Source organism: Abrus precatorius, unplaced genomic scaffold, assembly GCF_003935025.1.
Source record: "Abrus precatorius isolate BTA unplaced genomic scaffold, Abrus_2018 Scaffold7, whole genome shotgun sequence".
In the NCBI taxonomy this organism is placed as follows: Eukaryota; Viridiplantae; Streptophyta; class Magnoliopsida; order Fabales; family Fabaceae; genus Abrus; species Abrus precatorius.
Window position 1 is genome coordinate 729,706 of NW_020874417.1, and position 16,260 is coordinate 745,965.

The window sequence follows — 16,260 nt, forward strand, 5'->3', positions numbered from 1 at the left end:
AATTTCAAATTAAACTAGATAAGATACAAAAGAAAAAGTAAGAATTATACGAAAAAAATTAATGTAATTGTCTCACATTTTAATCATTTTGAAATTTAAAAAGTTATCTTATATTTTAAATGTTGATATGCTTTTATATAAAGTGTTCAACTTAGGTGATATACATTTACCATTGAATTACTATTTAAATATTATTTTATAATTTATATTTTATTATATTTTAACAGATAATATATTATTTAAAATGTAAGTAAATAACTATCTTAAATTATATATAATATTTGAATTATGAATATGATATAATTTATGTAATTTTTTACCTAGACAATCTTTATAATGATGTTACAAAAAATATTAATAGTTTGCTAAATAATTTTTTTTAATAAAAAAAATATTATTTTATTAAATTTCATACTTGATAATATTTAATTTTGGCCCTATAATATTTATTTACCATTTTTCAAAATAATACGCTTTAGTGAAATATGTCTACACGTACATGTTTATTTTTCTACAATTTGATATGAGTACATTTAATGTAAATTTTTCGTGTTTATATGATGAGAATATTATATGATTTAAACAATAAAATATTTTATCCGGTGCATTTTTTATACTATTTTAATACAGGTAATAGTAATAAATTTTTAAAATTAAAAAATTATGTAAATTTAAAATTTAAATTAATATCAAATTAAAATTTAATACATGATGTAGAAAAAAATTAGCTTAATAAAAAAGTTAATTCTTTTTTTAAATACTCTTAAAATTCTCTATTTTAAGAATAATTTTAAAAAATATTTTGTTTAAAAATTAATACTCACAAATTATATGAAAAATTGATTAAATTAGATTAATTTTAAATTGTCATTACATACAAATAGAATGTATGATAAACTTATTTTAGTTATAATTTTTTATTAAAAAAATATAAGCTTGCAAGTGTCGAACATTGCCATCAATACCTACTGGATACATGTTTTTGTTTCTATTATTAATTTGTTTGAATCGTTACTGACTGATTTATTTGTCAGTGTTTTTCCGTGGGGGCCTTCTTCTCTGAATCATGATGACTAAAAGGATGTATTCTAAATTAAATATTTATTTAATGATTTTACTGCATAAAATTTTATAAAATAATTTTTATTATATATAAATAAAACTATTTTAATAAAATATTATAAGATATATCTTAAAATAAACTAAAAGATTTTTTATAAATTATAAATTATTTTATCATGTTTCATTAAATTCTTTAATCTCTCCGTAAAAAACTAATTTGTCGAACAAGTGATATCCATTGACATTACATCTTTAAAAATGAATCTCCATTTTGTCTTAAAAAAAAGTATTATTTGATGGAGTTTATAGTCGAGATTATCAAACAAGCTTCAATTGTATAAAAAATCATAAGACAACATTTCTTGTTTTTCTTTTCAACAAATCCTTATACGAAGCTTAAATACATTTATGATTTTTTTATTTGTGTAAAAGTTTAATCTTATCCTTTTAATTTATTTTTAAAAAGCTAACACTTTTAAATTTTAATAATAACATAATCAATTAAAAATTTATGACGTTTCAATTTTTGTTATCATTAAAATTCAAAAGCTTATACCGCAACAAATTAGAGAATACACTAAAAATATATTAAATTTCTCTTACAACAACAAACCATCATAAGACCTAAATTAACCAAAAGCCATGAATACATCAAAGCAAAAAAATAAAATAAAAAAATAGATCCAATGATAACCCCTACAAAAAAATTAAATATTTAAGAAAAAAGTGCAAAGGCATTAACTTCTATTAGACTTCATAGTAGAGATTCTAGTATCTTAAAATGGTCCGCTCATCCTTATACACGTCATAAGCAGGCTCCATGGAGAAAATCATTTTCCCTTTCTTCATCGGATTAGGTATGCTTTGAAAGAATAGTTTTATATAATATTATTATTATTTTAAAATAAGTCAGCTTATTGAACTTAAAAAATTTATTATCAGCTCAATTTTTCACTTTTTAATTAAATAAAATAAATTTAACCTACTGTAAATTTAGTATACCACATGAGAACATCTAGACATAATGACGAAGAATCTGACTAATTTTTCGTTCCCATTTGCAAACGTAGTCAAGCAGAGTAGGTCTCTTACAAACTCAGATATTATGACTAACATAAATGTACATGTCCTTGCGTCTGGTTAGGTCCTCGGATGTTGGAGTACCCTATTTATTTTTGTACAATTAAAACAATGGTCCAGACTGTGACAACAAGGCAATCATGACACCAATTTGTTTTCATATAAATAATGACATGAAAAGTTATAAACCTAATTTAAATATTACAAACTGCATTAAACAAACTTATAATCTAAATATGCAATATTTTAATTTTTAATATACTTTTATACCCTTGAAAAAAAATTATTGACACTATCACACACATAATATCTCAATTTTGATAATTTTTAATAAATATTTATAAAAGAAAATATTTTTACAAATTAAATTAACTTATATTTTTAAATTTTAATTTTTTTCAAATTTAGGATATATAAAATAATTTTAACGTATAAAAAAATTATTTTCTTATAAATATTTTCTATAGAGCTACTTAAATTAGGCCCACCTCCATGAGCTTAAGAATTATTATGTGATGTGTACTATCACTATTTGCTTACAGGTAATGCGGCCGGCTACATATATATATATATATATATATATATATATATAATTCATCGGAACTAATTATTAAATAAAAATATTTTTTATTATTCTAAGTAATTTTTTTATTATATTTTAATAAGTTATTAATTTAAAATTAAAAATCTTTCATATTTGATTATAAAATAGTCATAAAAGTATTTTTTATTATTTATTTTAAAAGTTTTAACAATGCTAGGGGAGTTCTTACATTGGCGTGTGCATTAATGAGTTGGCTTCCTTTAGTCCCTTTCCTAGTTTAAGGAACAGGACCACTTCACAAATGCAAACTATACTCCAAGTATTCCTTTCTAGAAATGTCCCATTTTGTGCTGATTACATTTTTGCCACGTAAATTATAAAAAGAAAATCATTAACTGTTCAAGTAGGACCATAAATAAAAATAATTCAAACGATAATTGACTTGGTTAGCAGAACACCTAATTTAATGTTTCCCTTGAAAATGTTAATTTGTAGGAACAAAAGAAGGATGGATGGAATTTGGTCTGAAAATGCTCCAAAAATATATGCATATGGGAGAGTCTATACACAAAAACTGTTGAAGGAAAACCCATTTGCTGGAAGATAATATTAATAGAATTCCAATCAAGCTTCAAAAGTTTTTGATGTAACAGTCGGCAAATCTTGTGTGGCTGTTAGAAAACAAGTGATATGTTGCGTCCTATGCATGACAACAGGAAACTTTTCAGCTGTAGATTTTTCAGTCAGGGTGTGGCAACGAGCAATATATTTTTTTTTGGCTGGGATTAGTTGGCCCTCAAGGTTGAGTGATGCATAAGAAATAAGGATACCAGGTGTATTTTGATGCAACAAATGATGTGTCTCCAACATAAAGTCAATTTGGAGGATGCTGTGGTTGTATTAAGAGTTCTATATAGGGAAGGGCAACTGGAAATTGATGATACAGTGTTGGAGGAAATTTAAATCATGGATATTCAAGGCAAAATTTGTACTAGTAATACTTTATTTTTTTTTCTGATTGACAATTATAATTAAATTTACAATAATTAAGTTTGTATTGTTGACGGTATATTGATGGAATATGTTGTAATTTAGACTGTATAACAAGTACTTTTTTTTATTCTAGTTAATATATTCCTCTGACTGATAAAAAGCGAAAAGAGAATTGAGTCTTATTTCATTCAAACAACCATACGCAATGTTTCAAAATCTAAATAATGACAAATTACCAAATGAAATTTTAATAATTAACAAATAACTTCTTTGTGTTCTAAACATTAAGTTGGTAATTTATTATTTTTATCGGCCATCTTTGTTAAATGTCAAACATGCACGTCATATATAATTTTCCTTTTCCTAGTCAAGTTAAACATATCTTGATCACCGTTAATCCCCAGTCAAGGTATGTGTATCTATATTTTATTGTATTGTGGATATACTTAATTTACTATAGCTAACACATCAAAGTATACTAGATGATAATAAATAAACTTAACTTCAACATAATTATTGTTGCTTATGCTTTCATAAACCAAATTCTGATAAAAAAAAAAAACTAAAATTGAAACTTGATGGGGCCTTATAAATATGAATTCAAAAGCAACCCTTAAGTTTTAAACTATGTTAGAAAAAACTTTTTTATCATGCTTCTTTTCATCATTTTACAGTACTTGTAAGCATTATATATTTTACTGCTTTAATGTGTTGATATACTTGTTAAAGTGTCGTGATTCATTTTACACTGCTTGTTGTATAAAACTCTAATAAGTAACTATTTTACCGTGCTTTAGTAGGTGTTGTTACTACAATAATGCTTATTGAAACGAGTGTTGTAACAGGTTTTATATTATGACAGTTCTTCTACTATAATACTTGCTTCAACAAGGTGCAGTAAAAAGCACTTTTATATTTTTCATTATTTTTCCTATTAGACGATCAATATTCAACATAAATATTAAATAAATAATTAATTCCTTTAGAATCTTAGATGCTGTTCATTTTTCTCAAAGCATTGTAAACTAAATTTAAAGCGCTTAACTAAGCAAGTGCGTATAATTAAATATAAAAAATAAATTATATCTGCTTATAGATTAGTACAATTGGCTTCGGTGATTTTGTAGGTTGTTAATTTAGTTTGCCTTTATTTGATAGAATACGTTTCGTTGGAAAAAAGGTCTCTGGAAAGTGTGTGATGGGATGGCTCTAATTGTTGGAATAAAAAGAAATGAAAAGTAGATGGTCTTAAATACATCCTATCGGTACCGTAAAAAGCTCTCGTTAACAACCATGAAAAGTCCTAAAAAGGTTAAATGAGCGGCAAAAGTAGCTTCATCAAAGTAGAAAACACACGTTACTTTTTTAGTCAAATACTTTGGGAGTTTTAATGCAGTTGGGCTATCATTCTTCTGCTACCAAATTGCAACATGAATTTATGTGGGCTGCATATGCCACCCAATGTCAGAACAGAAGATGGAATGACAAAAAAAAAAATAAAATCAGAAAATGGGCATCAACATATGTACGTTAGTGCGTTTATTCATTCGTATTGGATGATGCATTCAGCTTATGCTCTTCCTTTTAAATTTTTTTACTCTTTAAAACAACGGTTTGTCTAAAAGCAACGTTCTATATAGTAAATAAAACATAAAATTTTATTAAATTTTATAGTATTATATATATAGAATGACTTTTTTTTTATGTTAAATCAATAGCTTCTACAAATTTAAAATCTTAATAATATAATTGTCACTTTCTCTGAGTTTATTAAACCAACTTTAACGTCACCAAATGCTATATGGGGCAATTTTATCTTTCACTTGAAACTTGCACCCTCAGCATAGGTGGGGAGGGATCGGGCACACCAAACTTGAATTCGTGTTATTATTTAAGCTGTGACTCATTGCTTGAATAGAATCAATTAATATATTTCATTTGTCCTCAAACTTTGTGTAGAACATGTATTCAAGTTAATTCGTTGTTTAACAATAAAGAGTGCATCATATATGTATAAGAATATTAACATTTATGTTTTGTATAACAAATAAATTACAGTCAATTATGTTTTTTATGTGTGTATATATACATATGTTTACTTGATATGTCGTTAATTATGTAAAATTAAATATTTTTAGAAACAATATTAATTTTATTCAGTTTTTTATAACACTATTTTAATTATTTTTCTCTTTATCACATTTTAAATTTTATCTTTTTTTTCTGACTACAAGTATGAAGTATGGTGTGAGAAAATGCGATTAAATCAATATTATTTTTCCAAAAAAATTCACGTAAAAATAAATGCATCATCCGTACACAACATAAAAATCTCACATGTCTAAACTTTACACGTGGCTCAGATAATTTGGACAATGACACGGTGTTCCTCTCATCGGATGCCACATCAACAACAAAACGTCATAGGTGGGAAGCAAGCTTGATGTGCTAGTACCGGAGAAATGCATAGACGCTATGATTTTATCGAGAAGAGACGCAACAAAACAATGCCACGTGACTGAAACGGTGCGCATTAAGCTATTGCATCGGAAGGGGTTTCCTATAAAACCCTGCACGTGCCGTAGCAGTTGAGTTGAAGTCCAAGAGAAAGAACAGGGAAGAAGATGGAGAAGAATAACCAGATCTGGAGCAGGAGCATCGCTTTGGGAGCGTTCGCGTTTGCCTTGCTGTTCCTATCGGTCTCAGCAGACGACGTCGTTGTGCTCTCTGAAGAGAACTTCGAGAAGGAGATTGGTCAGGACAGAGGAGCTCTCGTGGAGTTCTACGCCCCTTGGTAACTCACTAAACTCCTCGATCCATTCTTCTCTGTTTCTTTCAACTATTGCTTGTTCCATCATTACTTTGAATTTTTAATATTATCAGTGTAGGGTTTCTTACTTTGCTTCGGCTTCTTTATTAGATGATTCGGATGTTATTGTTATTATTTTGTTTCGTTTCGTTTCGATCGCATGTGTTACTTGCTTTGAGCGGTTCAACTTGTCGTTGTTTTACCATCAGTTGATTTGCAGTTAATGATGGTGCGATGCGATGCCGTTTTCGCGTTTGGTGCAATTTAGCTCCGCTGGAATCAATTTGAAGCATTGTTTGTTTATTAGGGTGGCGATTTAGTGTACTAGTTTAGTTTGTTCCTCTCAATCTCATTGTTAGCTTTCTAAAAATAAGTTAATTGAATTAGAACCAGTACTATCTTCATTTATTTTCAGATTCAGTACGGCTCGATTTCAATCTTTCTTTCCTTTAATAAAATAAATGGAGGATTGTATTCCTCTAATTAAAAACCGAGGGACTAAGGGTGAAATTAAGCTTACGATAATTAGACTGTCATCCTTTTAAGCATTGAAAGAGGAAAAGAAACACACAAGGTGTGACGATGGATATTTTTAGGATTCTTTTTTGCACATCAAATTAAATTGATTCTTATTCATAATTCTTATGTTTGGGTTATGCAAAGAATTGGAGTGTAGAATTACAATTCTAAGTGGAATTTTATTTTCATTTTAACACCTCTAATTATTTATGAGTATTAGAGTAAATAAATGATCCAAAGGTGGTGGCGATGTTGATGGCGGAGAGGTAAGGAGATGGTGGTGGTTGAAGTGGCGGTGATGGCTGTGAGGGCAACGAAAATAGGGAAAGTAATTGCACCTTCGAGGGTGAGGTAAGGAACTATGATTCAGAGGGCAGGGATTAAGATTTTGGAAAGGGTTAATTTTATTTGAATTATAATCCGTGGAATTGGGCATCTTGGATTGTGGTTTCAATTCGAAGGTCAATTCTAATTTGTAGTTCCAATTGCATGCCCTATTCAGAGTACGAACAGACAGTAATAAGCCCCTGTACTTTGGTGTACATAAATTGGCTGGTAGCTGATGACTAGTCAGTGACTTTATAGTTTACAGTAAAGATTATATATCTCAATGTGAATTTTCTTGGGTTAAATAAAGGCTATTTGATTTGTATTCTTTTGATTGAATATAAAAAAACATGTTGAATAGAATGGAAGGGGAAATATACAGGGAAGAGGCAAAGGTATCTTCCATAAACAGAAAGGGTTAAAAAGAAAATAGAGAAAACAACTAATTACTACTCCTCTAAACAAGTAAAGCATCATTGCTCCCAAACAACATATACAACAAAAATATTTCATTTGTAGGAACTGTACCCAAAACTCCAAAAATGTTAATCAATCATTCTATGTTTAAAAAACTTCTTGCGCATAACTCTTCATTGTACATACTACAAAGTATTTTCCTTGTGTAATTTACTGCAAGCATTACTTCATAATTGGGATTTTTTAGAAGTTTTTTCTGTGGTTTTGTCATTTGCTATCCAAAAATTTAAGATGCATGCTAATATGTCATTATGTGTACGATCCCTCCCTCTGTTGTCATAATAGGTGTGGACACTGCAAAAAGCTTGCTCCAGAATATGAAAAGCTTGGTAGCAGCTTCAAGAAAGCTAAATCCGTTTTAATTGGCAAGGTCAGCATCCTAGTGTTTCTCAGCATTGAAACCTTTTAACTGAATAATTTGTTTTGTATTATTTTTAAAATTTTAGGCATTTTATCTGTTTATGGATGTCTTTATATTATATTTTATTGGTAATCCACTCTTATTGTGGAGCATGTTGATGTTATGTACCTGTCCTCATAAAGTCATATCCACGAAGTCTAAGCTACAGCTTAAACATTTACTAAGTAATCCCTTGGATTTTCTAGCTCCACTGTTCAACTCTTAGTTGTCTTCTTACAAAATGAAATCTCCTCTCATGGTTTCACTTCTCACAACATATGCACCTCTGTAGACCTATATTTAGTCTACAGTAATCTTAAGCTAGAAGACATACTTTGTGAATGTCCTCACATTTCTTGTGCTTGTATGTTTCTATGGTTTCTTTTTTGCCTTTCTCATTGATAATTCAATAATTTCATTACCCATTAAATTGACAATGTTTACTTTTTAATGTGATGTAGGTTGACTGTGATGAGCAAAAGAGTTTGTGCAGCAAATATGGAGTCACTGGGTACCCAACGATTCAGTGGTTTCCTAAAGGATCTCTGGAACCGAAAAAGTGAGGATATTTTGGCTATTTTGAACATAATGTTGATATGATTTTATATCTCAATTCATAGTTATTTATCTTACATTTTCTCATCTATCATTCCTTTTGCATTTAATTTTTGATTCTGGAAATTTGTCATAGGTATGAAGGGCCACGCACTGCAGAATCACTTGCTGAGTTTGTCAATACAGAAGGAGGTACTGCTTGAGCCTTTGAAGCCATGTGTTTTAATATCTATGAAGGAAAAGGCATTGAGATATTAACCCATTACTTCTACGAAATGTAGTATCTTGATTCAGACATATCACACATTTTGCACCAGCATTTTTTGACAAATAAAAAAAAATTATTTTCTGTATGATAGAATATCAAGCTACTAAAATTTAGGTTTCATATCTCAGAACATTACTGTCTCCCTAGATTTTGTAGCTTTTATTATTTTGGATAGGCATAAGCACAATCTGGTTTTCCCTTTGTCATCTACTGTACGATTCTGGCATGTAATTATAATTGCATTTTCTAATCAGGGATTTGTTTGCAGGAACAAATGTGAAGATTGCTACAGTTCCTTCCAATGTAGTGGTGCTAACACCTGAAAATTTTGATGAGGTTGTCTTGGATGAAACCAAAGATGTCTTGGTTGAGTTTTATGCACCATGGTACTCCCCAAGAATTCTTGTGTTTTTTCTACTTTTATATTTAATTCACATTTTTTGTTTTGGACTAAATTTGGTAACTTAGTTTGTGTTACTCAGCGTGTTGTGAAAACTCTCATTCTCTATACTGCTAAATTTGTTAAACTTTTGTGATTCTGCCAGGTGTGGACATTGCAAAAATCTTGCTCCTGTAAGTGGATCTTTGAAGATTCCTATTTTTCACTTTTAAGGTTGGGGTCTTCAACTTCTGTAAAATCAATCACGTAAAAACCTGACTATGCTATTTATTCCTTCAGACTTACGAGAAAGTCGCCACTGCATTTAAATTGGAGGAAGGTGTAGTTATTGCAAATCTGGATGCTGATAAATATAGGGATCTTGCTGAGAAGTAAGTTTTATCTACCTGATCTGTTGCATGTTGCATTGAGTTCATTCATGTTTGTCTTTTCTATCAAGTCATAATGTGATGGGATATATGAATCTATACCTGTTCATGGTCTACATTCAGCATAGGTAAGATATGGACTATAATATAGAATAGCAGGAAAATATACACATAGGAACTGAAACAGGTGGACAATGTATTATTCCTGCTGATAAGATGACACGAAACTAATGTGGTTACTCTGATTAAGAAAATGAAAACATTCAACGAAAACTATGGAGGTGGAAGACTATAATATGATAAATAATTGATGTTTACTGGAATAATATTTATGCAGGTATGATGTGAGTGGATTTCCCACCTTGAAGTTCTTCCCAAGGGGTAACAAAGCTGGTGAAGAGTATGGAGGTGGAAGAGACTTGGATGACTTTGTGGCTTTTATCAATGAGAAATCTGGAACGAGTCGAGATGGAAAAGGACAGCTTACTCCCAAAGTCAGTGATTCACATCAAAGAGTAGAAAAGCTAGATTTTTTTTTATATAAAAAAGAAAACATTTTGGTGGTGGACCTAGTGGTTTTGGCAGGGGGATGAAAGGTGGAAATTGTTGCATTTGGTATCTTGCTCATACATTTGATATTTCTGTGTAGGCTGGTGTAGTAGAAAGTTTGGATGTCTTGGTAAAGGAGTTTGTTGCTGCCAGTGAAGAAGAGAAGAAGGCTGTCTTTACCCGAATGGAAGAGGAAATCGAGAAGCTTAAGGGTTCTGCCTCAAGGTAACCTGAACATCATTCTTCATGAATATATCTTTAGGTGCATTTGATTTTAATAATTAGCTTAATGTTTGCTTTATTGTATTGCATATAAGAAGTAATACGCAATCATGCAACTATTCTTTTTATCATTAGGTACGGGAAGATTTACTTGAAAGCTGCCAAGAATTCTATGGAAAAAGGTTCTGATTATGCTAAGAATGAAATCCAGCGCCTACAGCGCATACTTGACAAGGTAATATTCCCTTTCTGTCGAACCGAACCTTGAAGTTTTATTCGTAAAATAATTTTTATCACGGTTGAACTATCAAGTCTTACGGGAAACTTTGGTTGCTTGAAATATTATTCCAACAAATTATGATTATTTTATGATAAATTTAATTATTTATATATAAAGTGAGATTAAGAAGTGAATGTATAATCACCTTACTCCTTTGCCCGTTTCGATTGGTGCAGTCTGTTAGCCCTGCGAAGGCCGACGAGTTAACTCTTAAGAAAAATATCTTGTCAACATATGCTGCTGCTTGATTTATTGGTGCCATTGTTAAACATATCGTCTGGAAGCTAGCCATGATCCCCCGTAGATCCTGCTCATGACTGTTTCACTTTGATATTGGTAGATTTTCAACAGTGCTTAATTTGAGTCCGTATTAATTACCCTATCTTGCATGGCGATTTTGGGGTAAAGAAGATTACCATGTTTTTCCCCCATTGTAGTCTCTACTTGGGCGATTTTGGGAAAGACGATTACTTTTGCCATATGTTTCTTTCGTCGGCTGATGATGATAGCTATAAATTTGTCACGTGACTTTAGTTGAATTTATTACATGACACAATTATCTATCAATACTTGTTCTAATTTGGTTTATATAAAATGATCACAAATATCTTAAATAAAATAGATGAAAACCAATAAATGAATTCAAAGAAAAATTTTGAAGCCAGAGGACTGCATGGAATATTTACTAGAGTGGTCAGGCACAAGATTGGGGTATACATAAAGCTGGAAAAATTCTCATAACACAAAAAACGACACTTTCTTGTGGGCTAAAACTATCACAAGTGACCATCTCACAGTGTAAACCAACCATTCTCCAACACAGCAATTAGCCTTTACAATCAGCTGCTTTCCCGCTGGAGACCTGCCAGGCTTAAACCATCCTTAAGGAATACCCCTTGACGAACCCTCTTCAATATTCTCTCTCGTCAACCAGGGATTTCATAAATGAGCATGACCTTTCCTCGGGATCGATGTTGGGAGCAGGCTCTTGGCTGGAGCCAAATGGAAGGTCCAAAGATGCAGAACCAGGAGGCTGTGTTCTCATTTGCACAGATCTTAGAAGTGCTGCTCTTCTTAAATCAGCTGAGTGGCATATGTCACTCGGAGATGATGGAAAGCGGCCTTCAGAATCTGATCCTCGCTGACGGGGTTGGGAGCAAGTAACCGCGGAGACTGTAGAGCCATGAGAAGCATTTGAGCTTGAAGAAGGTGCTGACGATAATGCATTCTGTGGTCTTTGGTACCTGTATGGGGAAACTGGACTGCTGGGAAGACTGTCGGGCTGGGATGAGCAACTGTGCACGGGGGTCTCGCAAAACCTTGAGTCGTCTGAGTCTTCTGACATAGGTGAATATTGTAAAGACATATCATCCCTGAAAATAAATTCAACAAAAAAAGTATATTCGAAACATTTGCTAATTATCGGAGAACAGATACGAATTTATTTCAACAAAGATTATTTGAAGTTCACTGTTGGTGCTGGCAAATTACCACATTCTATAAAGAGAAAATGTTTACTTATAAATCTCCTAATTCAGAATAAAATACAGTGAACAAAAATAAACACAACAGCGACAGCACTAGAAAATAGTAAGATGGGGTTAATAACATCATGAAAATCGGTTCCTTCTTTTGTTTATTTGATGTCATAATTTAAATGCCGTCCGCGGTCTGTCATTAATAGAACCATAAACTCAGACATCTACCATATGAAAACACGTATAGGATGATCTTATACGTATGGGATCATAGCAAATTTTCAAACACAGGATACGAAAAAACAAATAGGTAGAGTATTTAACAACAAAAATGTTTTTTTTATCATACATGTGTGTTTTACGTGTATACATTTGAATTTTAAATTATATCAATACAGGAAAAATATGCATATGGTATATATAATATAACTGCAAGAGAAATCAAGCAATATGCCTACGGACCAAAATCACTTAACACACATCTGGAAGAATTCTAGTCAAGACTCTGCAGATTACGTTTTTTGCTTGTTCAATCTTTGTCTTCCCTCTCCTACAAAATAAAAACAATCTCCCAGCTCTATTTGTAGCTTTTTATTTTTGAATCAAAGATCCACTTGTTTGAGTCTGGCGATTTTTGAAAAAAAACAAACACAATCACGTGTGCATCTGAATCTAGACTGCATGCATCAGCTTTTGTCTATCCAAGACTGATAATAGCGGCTATGGCCAAAAAGTAACTGGTTGAGAATTCTAATTCATACTTCTACCCATTAGTGAGGGGGAGCATTTGTCAATGAAAATGATGGAATTCCCGTGGTTTTCGAGGTTATGCTTAAAGAGAATCAAGAGATTAATATTACCAAACTATATGCTGTGACAGTCTAAATCCCCAAAAAACAGGGTAGAAGAATTATTCAGGTGCTAAGGCATACATAACAGGTTTGCTTGAAAGAAAAACCGGAGAATGGATCTGTCAGTATGAAAATATCGATTATGGGCATTGACTACACACAAATAAAGGCTTTCTACCCACCCTAAGTTTGGAGTTTCTTTGCAACCAAAACCATAATGAGGAAACCTTCAGTAATGCTCTTTTATTCTAGAATACAACATCCTCAACACTTATGCACATCAAAACAAATAGATCCATCCCCTCCACCCCAGTAAAAGTATACAACAAAGCATAATGCCTACAGTTAAAATAATTTTTAGACTCTGCAGCTGCAATTAGAGCTACCAACAGAACTATTTGCCGTATCTTAGCTCAACACATACTGCTAGAATGTTACAAAATAAACCTCATGCACGGAAATAGCTGTTCATAAACATCCAAACTAGGAATAATACTTGCACAATAAAAGTGGCCATGATTTTACCTGAAAGAGAACATGTTTTCGGACCTAGCTGGAGATTCCATGAGATTATCAGGAAGTGAGTCTCCAACTGTCAATCCGTTGAGACTGGATGCCATTATCTGGGCAGAGGGAAACAAAGAATTAAGTTACTCTAGTTCAATTATACTTCATCTCATCTGATTGCAGCATAACATACATGAAAAACTTAATACCACACGGTCTCAATTTAAACAAGTATGTAAATGATCATAGCCAGCATATCATTCTAACAAAAAGCACCTTTTGAAATTTTGTTTCAGCTTCGACCTTAAAAAAATTGGGTTTCAGCTCAGTTATGTTATGCAAACAAGCAATGTGAAATTTATAAAAAGCCGCCCAAGCCAAGTCTCTCAAATTGAATAATACAATAATAAAACAACCAGTTATTCACAAATTAATAATAAGATTCACAATTATAAATTAGTTTATTGAAAAAAAAAAGATAATATAAACGCCAAAACATGGAAATCCCATGACAGGCCATTTCACAAGAATAACCACAAAAGGAGTAAAAATTATAGCTTTGCAAAGGAAAAAACAATTCAGAAGTTAAGTTACAGTTAAAAACATTAGAATAAACAAAACAATAATAAAACGACAAAAAAGGATGACAAATTAGATAACGATGTAAGTGACCTCGCTAAGGTAACGTTTGTGAGAGCGAAGATTATCGAGGTAAACTTCCTCTTCCGGATCTCTGGTGCGCTTTCCACTGGGCGAAGATGCTGAGGGTGAGCCTCCCAAATTGGAATCAGAACCCATAGTTTGGGGGTATTCAATGTCGCAACCCTAATTGAATGTGGAAAGCGAGAGGAGAAGGTTTAGGCTTGCGCTTCCGTCTTCCGCCATAGACGACACTGTGAAACATAGCAGTATCAGAGTTAGTTTGGCCTCAGAAAAACGATCGGAGGGAAATGTAGCGTGTTCTCGCCGGTGCACTTTATGATCGTAGACCCGCACCTTGTTTCTGACACGTGTTCCCAACCGGAAACTAATCCTTATGAAATACTATAAATTTAAAACGGGCGTCAACTAGTGTCATTTTCACCTTTTTTTCTAATAGGAGTAAGATTCTACGTAATAAAAATTAATAATTACAATGTCATTTTAATGAATTTATCATTTCAAAATATTACACTTAAGAGAGGGTTAAGTTATTTTTTAAAATAAAAATAATATATTTGTATATTCATTATTAACAATTACAAGTAGAGTTAGTAAAATGCTCAAATCCAACAAATTTTAAATCTGAATTAAATATAAGCTTTTTAATTCGATGTAATAAGTTCGATGCAAATTAAGTAAGTTTTTAAAAACTAAAAAAAATTGAGCTTTACTTGTTTTAATTACTGAACTTAATTTATATTTGAACTTTTTAAGTTTAACCCACTAAAATCAATCCAAACAGAAGATGTAGCCCATTTTGCTAGTTTTTATTATAAATTTATGAAAATTTTTGAATAATATTGTGTCAAAATAATAGATTTTTATAAATAAATAATTTATAAAATTAGTTTATAACTCCGACAAATTTTTAACTTATTTAATAAATTCATAGTGTGTCTAAATAACTACTTATTTAAGTACTTGTGAAATAGAAAATTTTTAAAATTATAATTTATGTAATAAATTTAACAATAAATTTTATTAGGATAAGTTAAAAGCCTTTTATTTGATAAGTTATGTTAAAAATATTATTGAAATAAGTTAATAATAATTTATAAAAATTATGAATTATTTTTATAGTTATTTATGAGTTATTTCTAACAATCTCTTATCGATATATTTTGTTTTTAAATTTTTATCATTAATTTTATAATATATTTGATCATTCTAAAAAATTAAAAAAATTCTTAAATAAATAATTATCCAAATACACCACTAATCTAATATTTGAATGAAGAAGAAGAAAAAAACTATGGGAAGACCCCACATTGAATATGATTCCCTTGAAAACAAACAGATAGAGGAAAAAGTTGATAATAAAATAACTTTTCTTGGGAGAAAAGTAGCATGTAAATATGAAATATAATGAATGGCCATCAATCATGATTCTCGTTAAAAATGCACGAACACGTTTTTTCCTCCAATAAGCACTTAGGGGATCTTAGGATACAAAGCGAATATATTGACCCCTCCCTAAAAAATCTCCGTCGGACAAAATAAAGTAAGCGAATCGTTCTAAAACATTTCTTTTGATTCATTGCCAATCTCATTGGAAATTAAAGCAAATTTGCTACCCATTTATAATAAGAACTAATTGTTTCGTTACTCAAAGGAAAATTGACTTAAAAGACTTCCTACCCTTTTCCCAGAAGAACTTGTTACATAAAGCTACCACGTGTCAATATCACTACAAGACCAGGCTGTTTCGGAATAAAATCAAACACTTGTTTCTCATAATAAATAAATTAAAGTCATAATTTTTTACTAGATAAGAATTAAGCCTCTTATGCTACAATTTTTAATAATATTTTATTATCTGAAAAACAAATTTAAATGTATTTGGTTTTTTATATACATTTTACAATCATG

General features: G+C 30.8%; 2 protein-coding genes across 3 annotated transcripts; one reads left to right on the forward strand and one right to left on the reverse strand.

The window, feature by feature from the left end:
- The first annotated feature begins 6,173 nt into the window (after positions 1-6,173).
- Positions 6,174-11,552, forward strand: LOC113870847 (probable protein disulfide-isomerase A6). Of its 2 annotated transcripts, none has more exons than XM_027507355.1 (11): positions 6,174-6,473; positions 8,097-8,181; positions 8,673-8,770; positions 8,903-8,958; positions 9,303-9,420; positions 9,580-9,607; positions 9,714-9,805; positions 10,140-10,296; positions 10,452-10,576; positions 10,709-10,808; positions 11,030-11,552. In XM_027507355.1, exons 1-11 carry the CDS (start codon positions 6,304-6,306, stop codon positions 11,099-11,101), a joined length of 1,101 nt encoding a protein of 366 aa, XP_027363156.1. In that variant the 5' UTR covers positions 6,174-6,303; the 3' UTR covers positions 11,102-11,552. The 2 variants fall into 2 exon arrangements, with proteins under 2 accessions (XP_027363156.1, XP_027363157.1); XM_027507356.1 differs by having other exon boundaries at positions 6,225-6,473; positions 10,452-10,563; positions 10,756-10,808; positions 11,030-11,401.
- Positions 11,419-14,560, reverse strand: LOC113870848. The gene is made up of 3 exons (XM_027507357.1): positions 14,362-14,560; positions 13,708-13,805; positions 11,419-12,226 (listed from the first exon to the last, which is right to left on the reverse strand). Exons 1-3 carry the CDS (start codon positions 14,485-14,487, stop codon positions 11,764-11,766), a joined length of 687 nt encoding a protein of 228 aa, XP_027363158.1. The 5' UTR covers positions 14,488-14,560; the 3' UTR covers positions 11,419-11,763.
- Between the last annotated feature and the right edge of the window lie 1,700 nt (positions 14,561-16,260).

Coding starts and splice junctions, on each gene's coding strand:
- LOC113870847 (XM_027507355.1), top strand. CDS start 6,304: ATGGAGAAGAATAACCAGATCTGGAGCAGGAGCATCGCTTTGGGAGCG. Junction 8,182..8,672: donor AATCCGTTTTAATTGGCAAG/GTCAGCATCCTA, acceptor AATGTGATGTAG/GTTGACTGTGATGAGCAAAA. Junction 9,608..9,713: donor ATTGCAAAAATCTTGCTCCT/GTAAGTGGATCT, acceptor TTATTCCTTCAG/ACTTACGAGAAAGTCGCCAC.
- LOC113870848 (XM_027507357.1), bottom strand. CDS start 14,487: ATGGGTTCTGATTCCAATTTGGGAGGCTCACCCTCAGCATCTTCGCCC. Junction 13,806..14,361: donor ACAAACGTTACCTTAGCGAG/GTCACTTACATC, acceptor CCCTCTGCCCAG/ATAATGGCATCCAGTCTCAA. Junction 12,227..13,707: donor GAAAACATGTTCTCTTTCAG/GTAAAATCATGG, acceptor ATTTATTTTCAG/GGATGATATGTCTTTACAAT.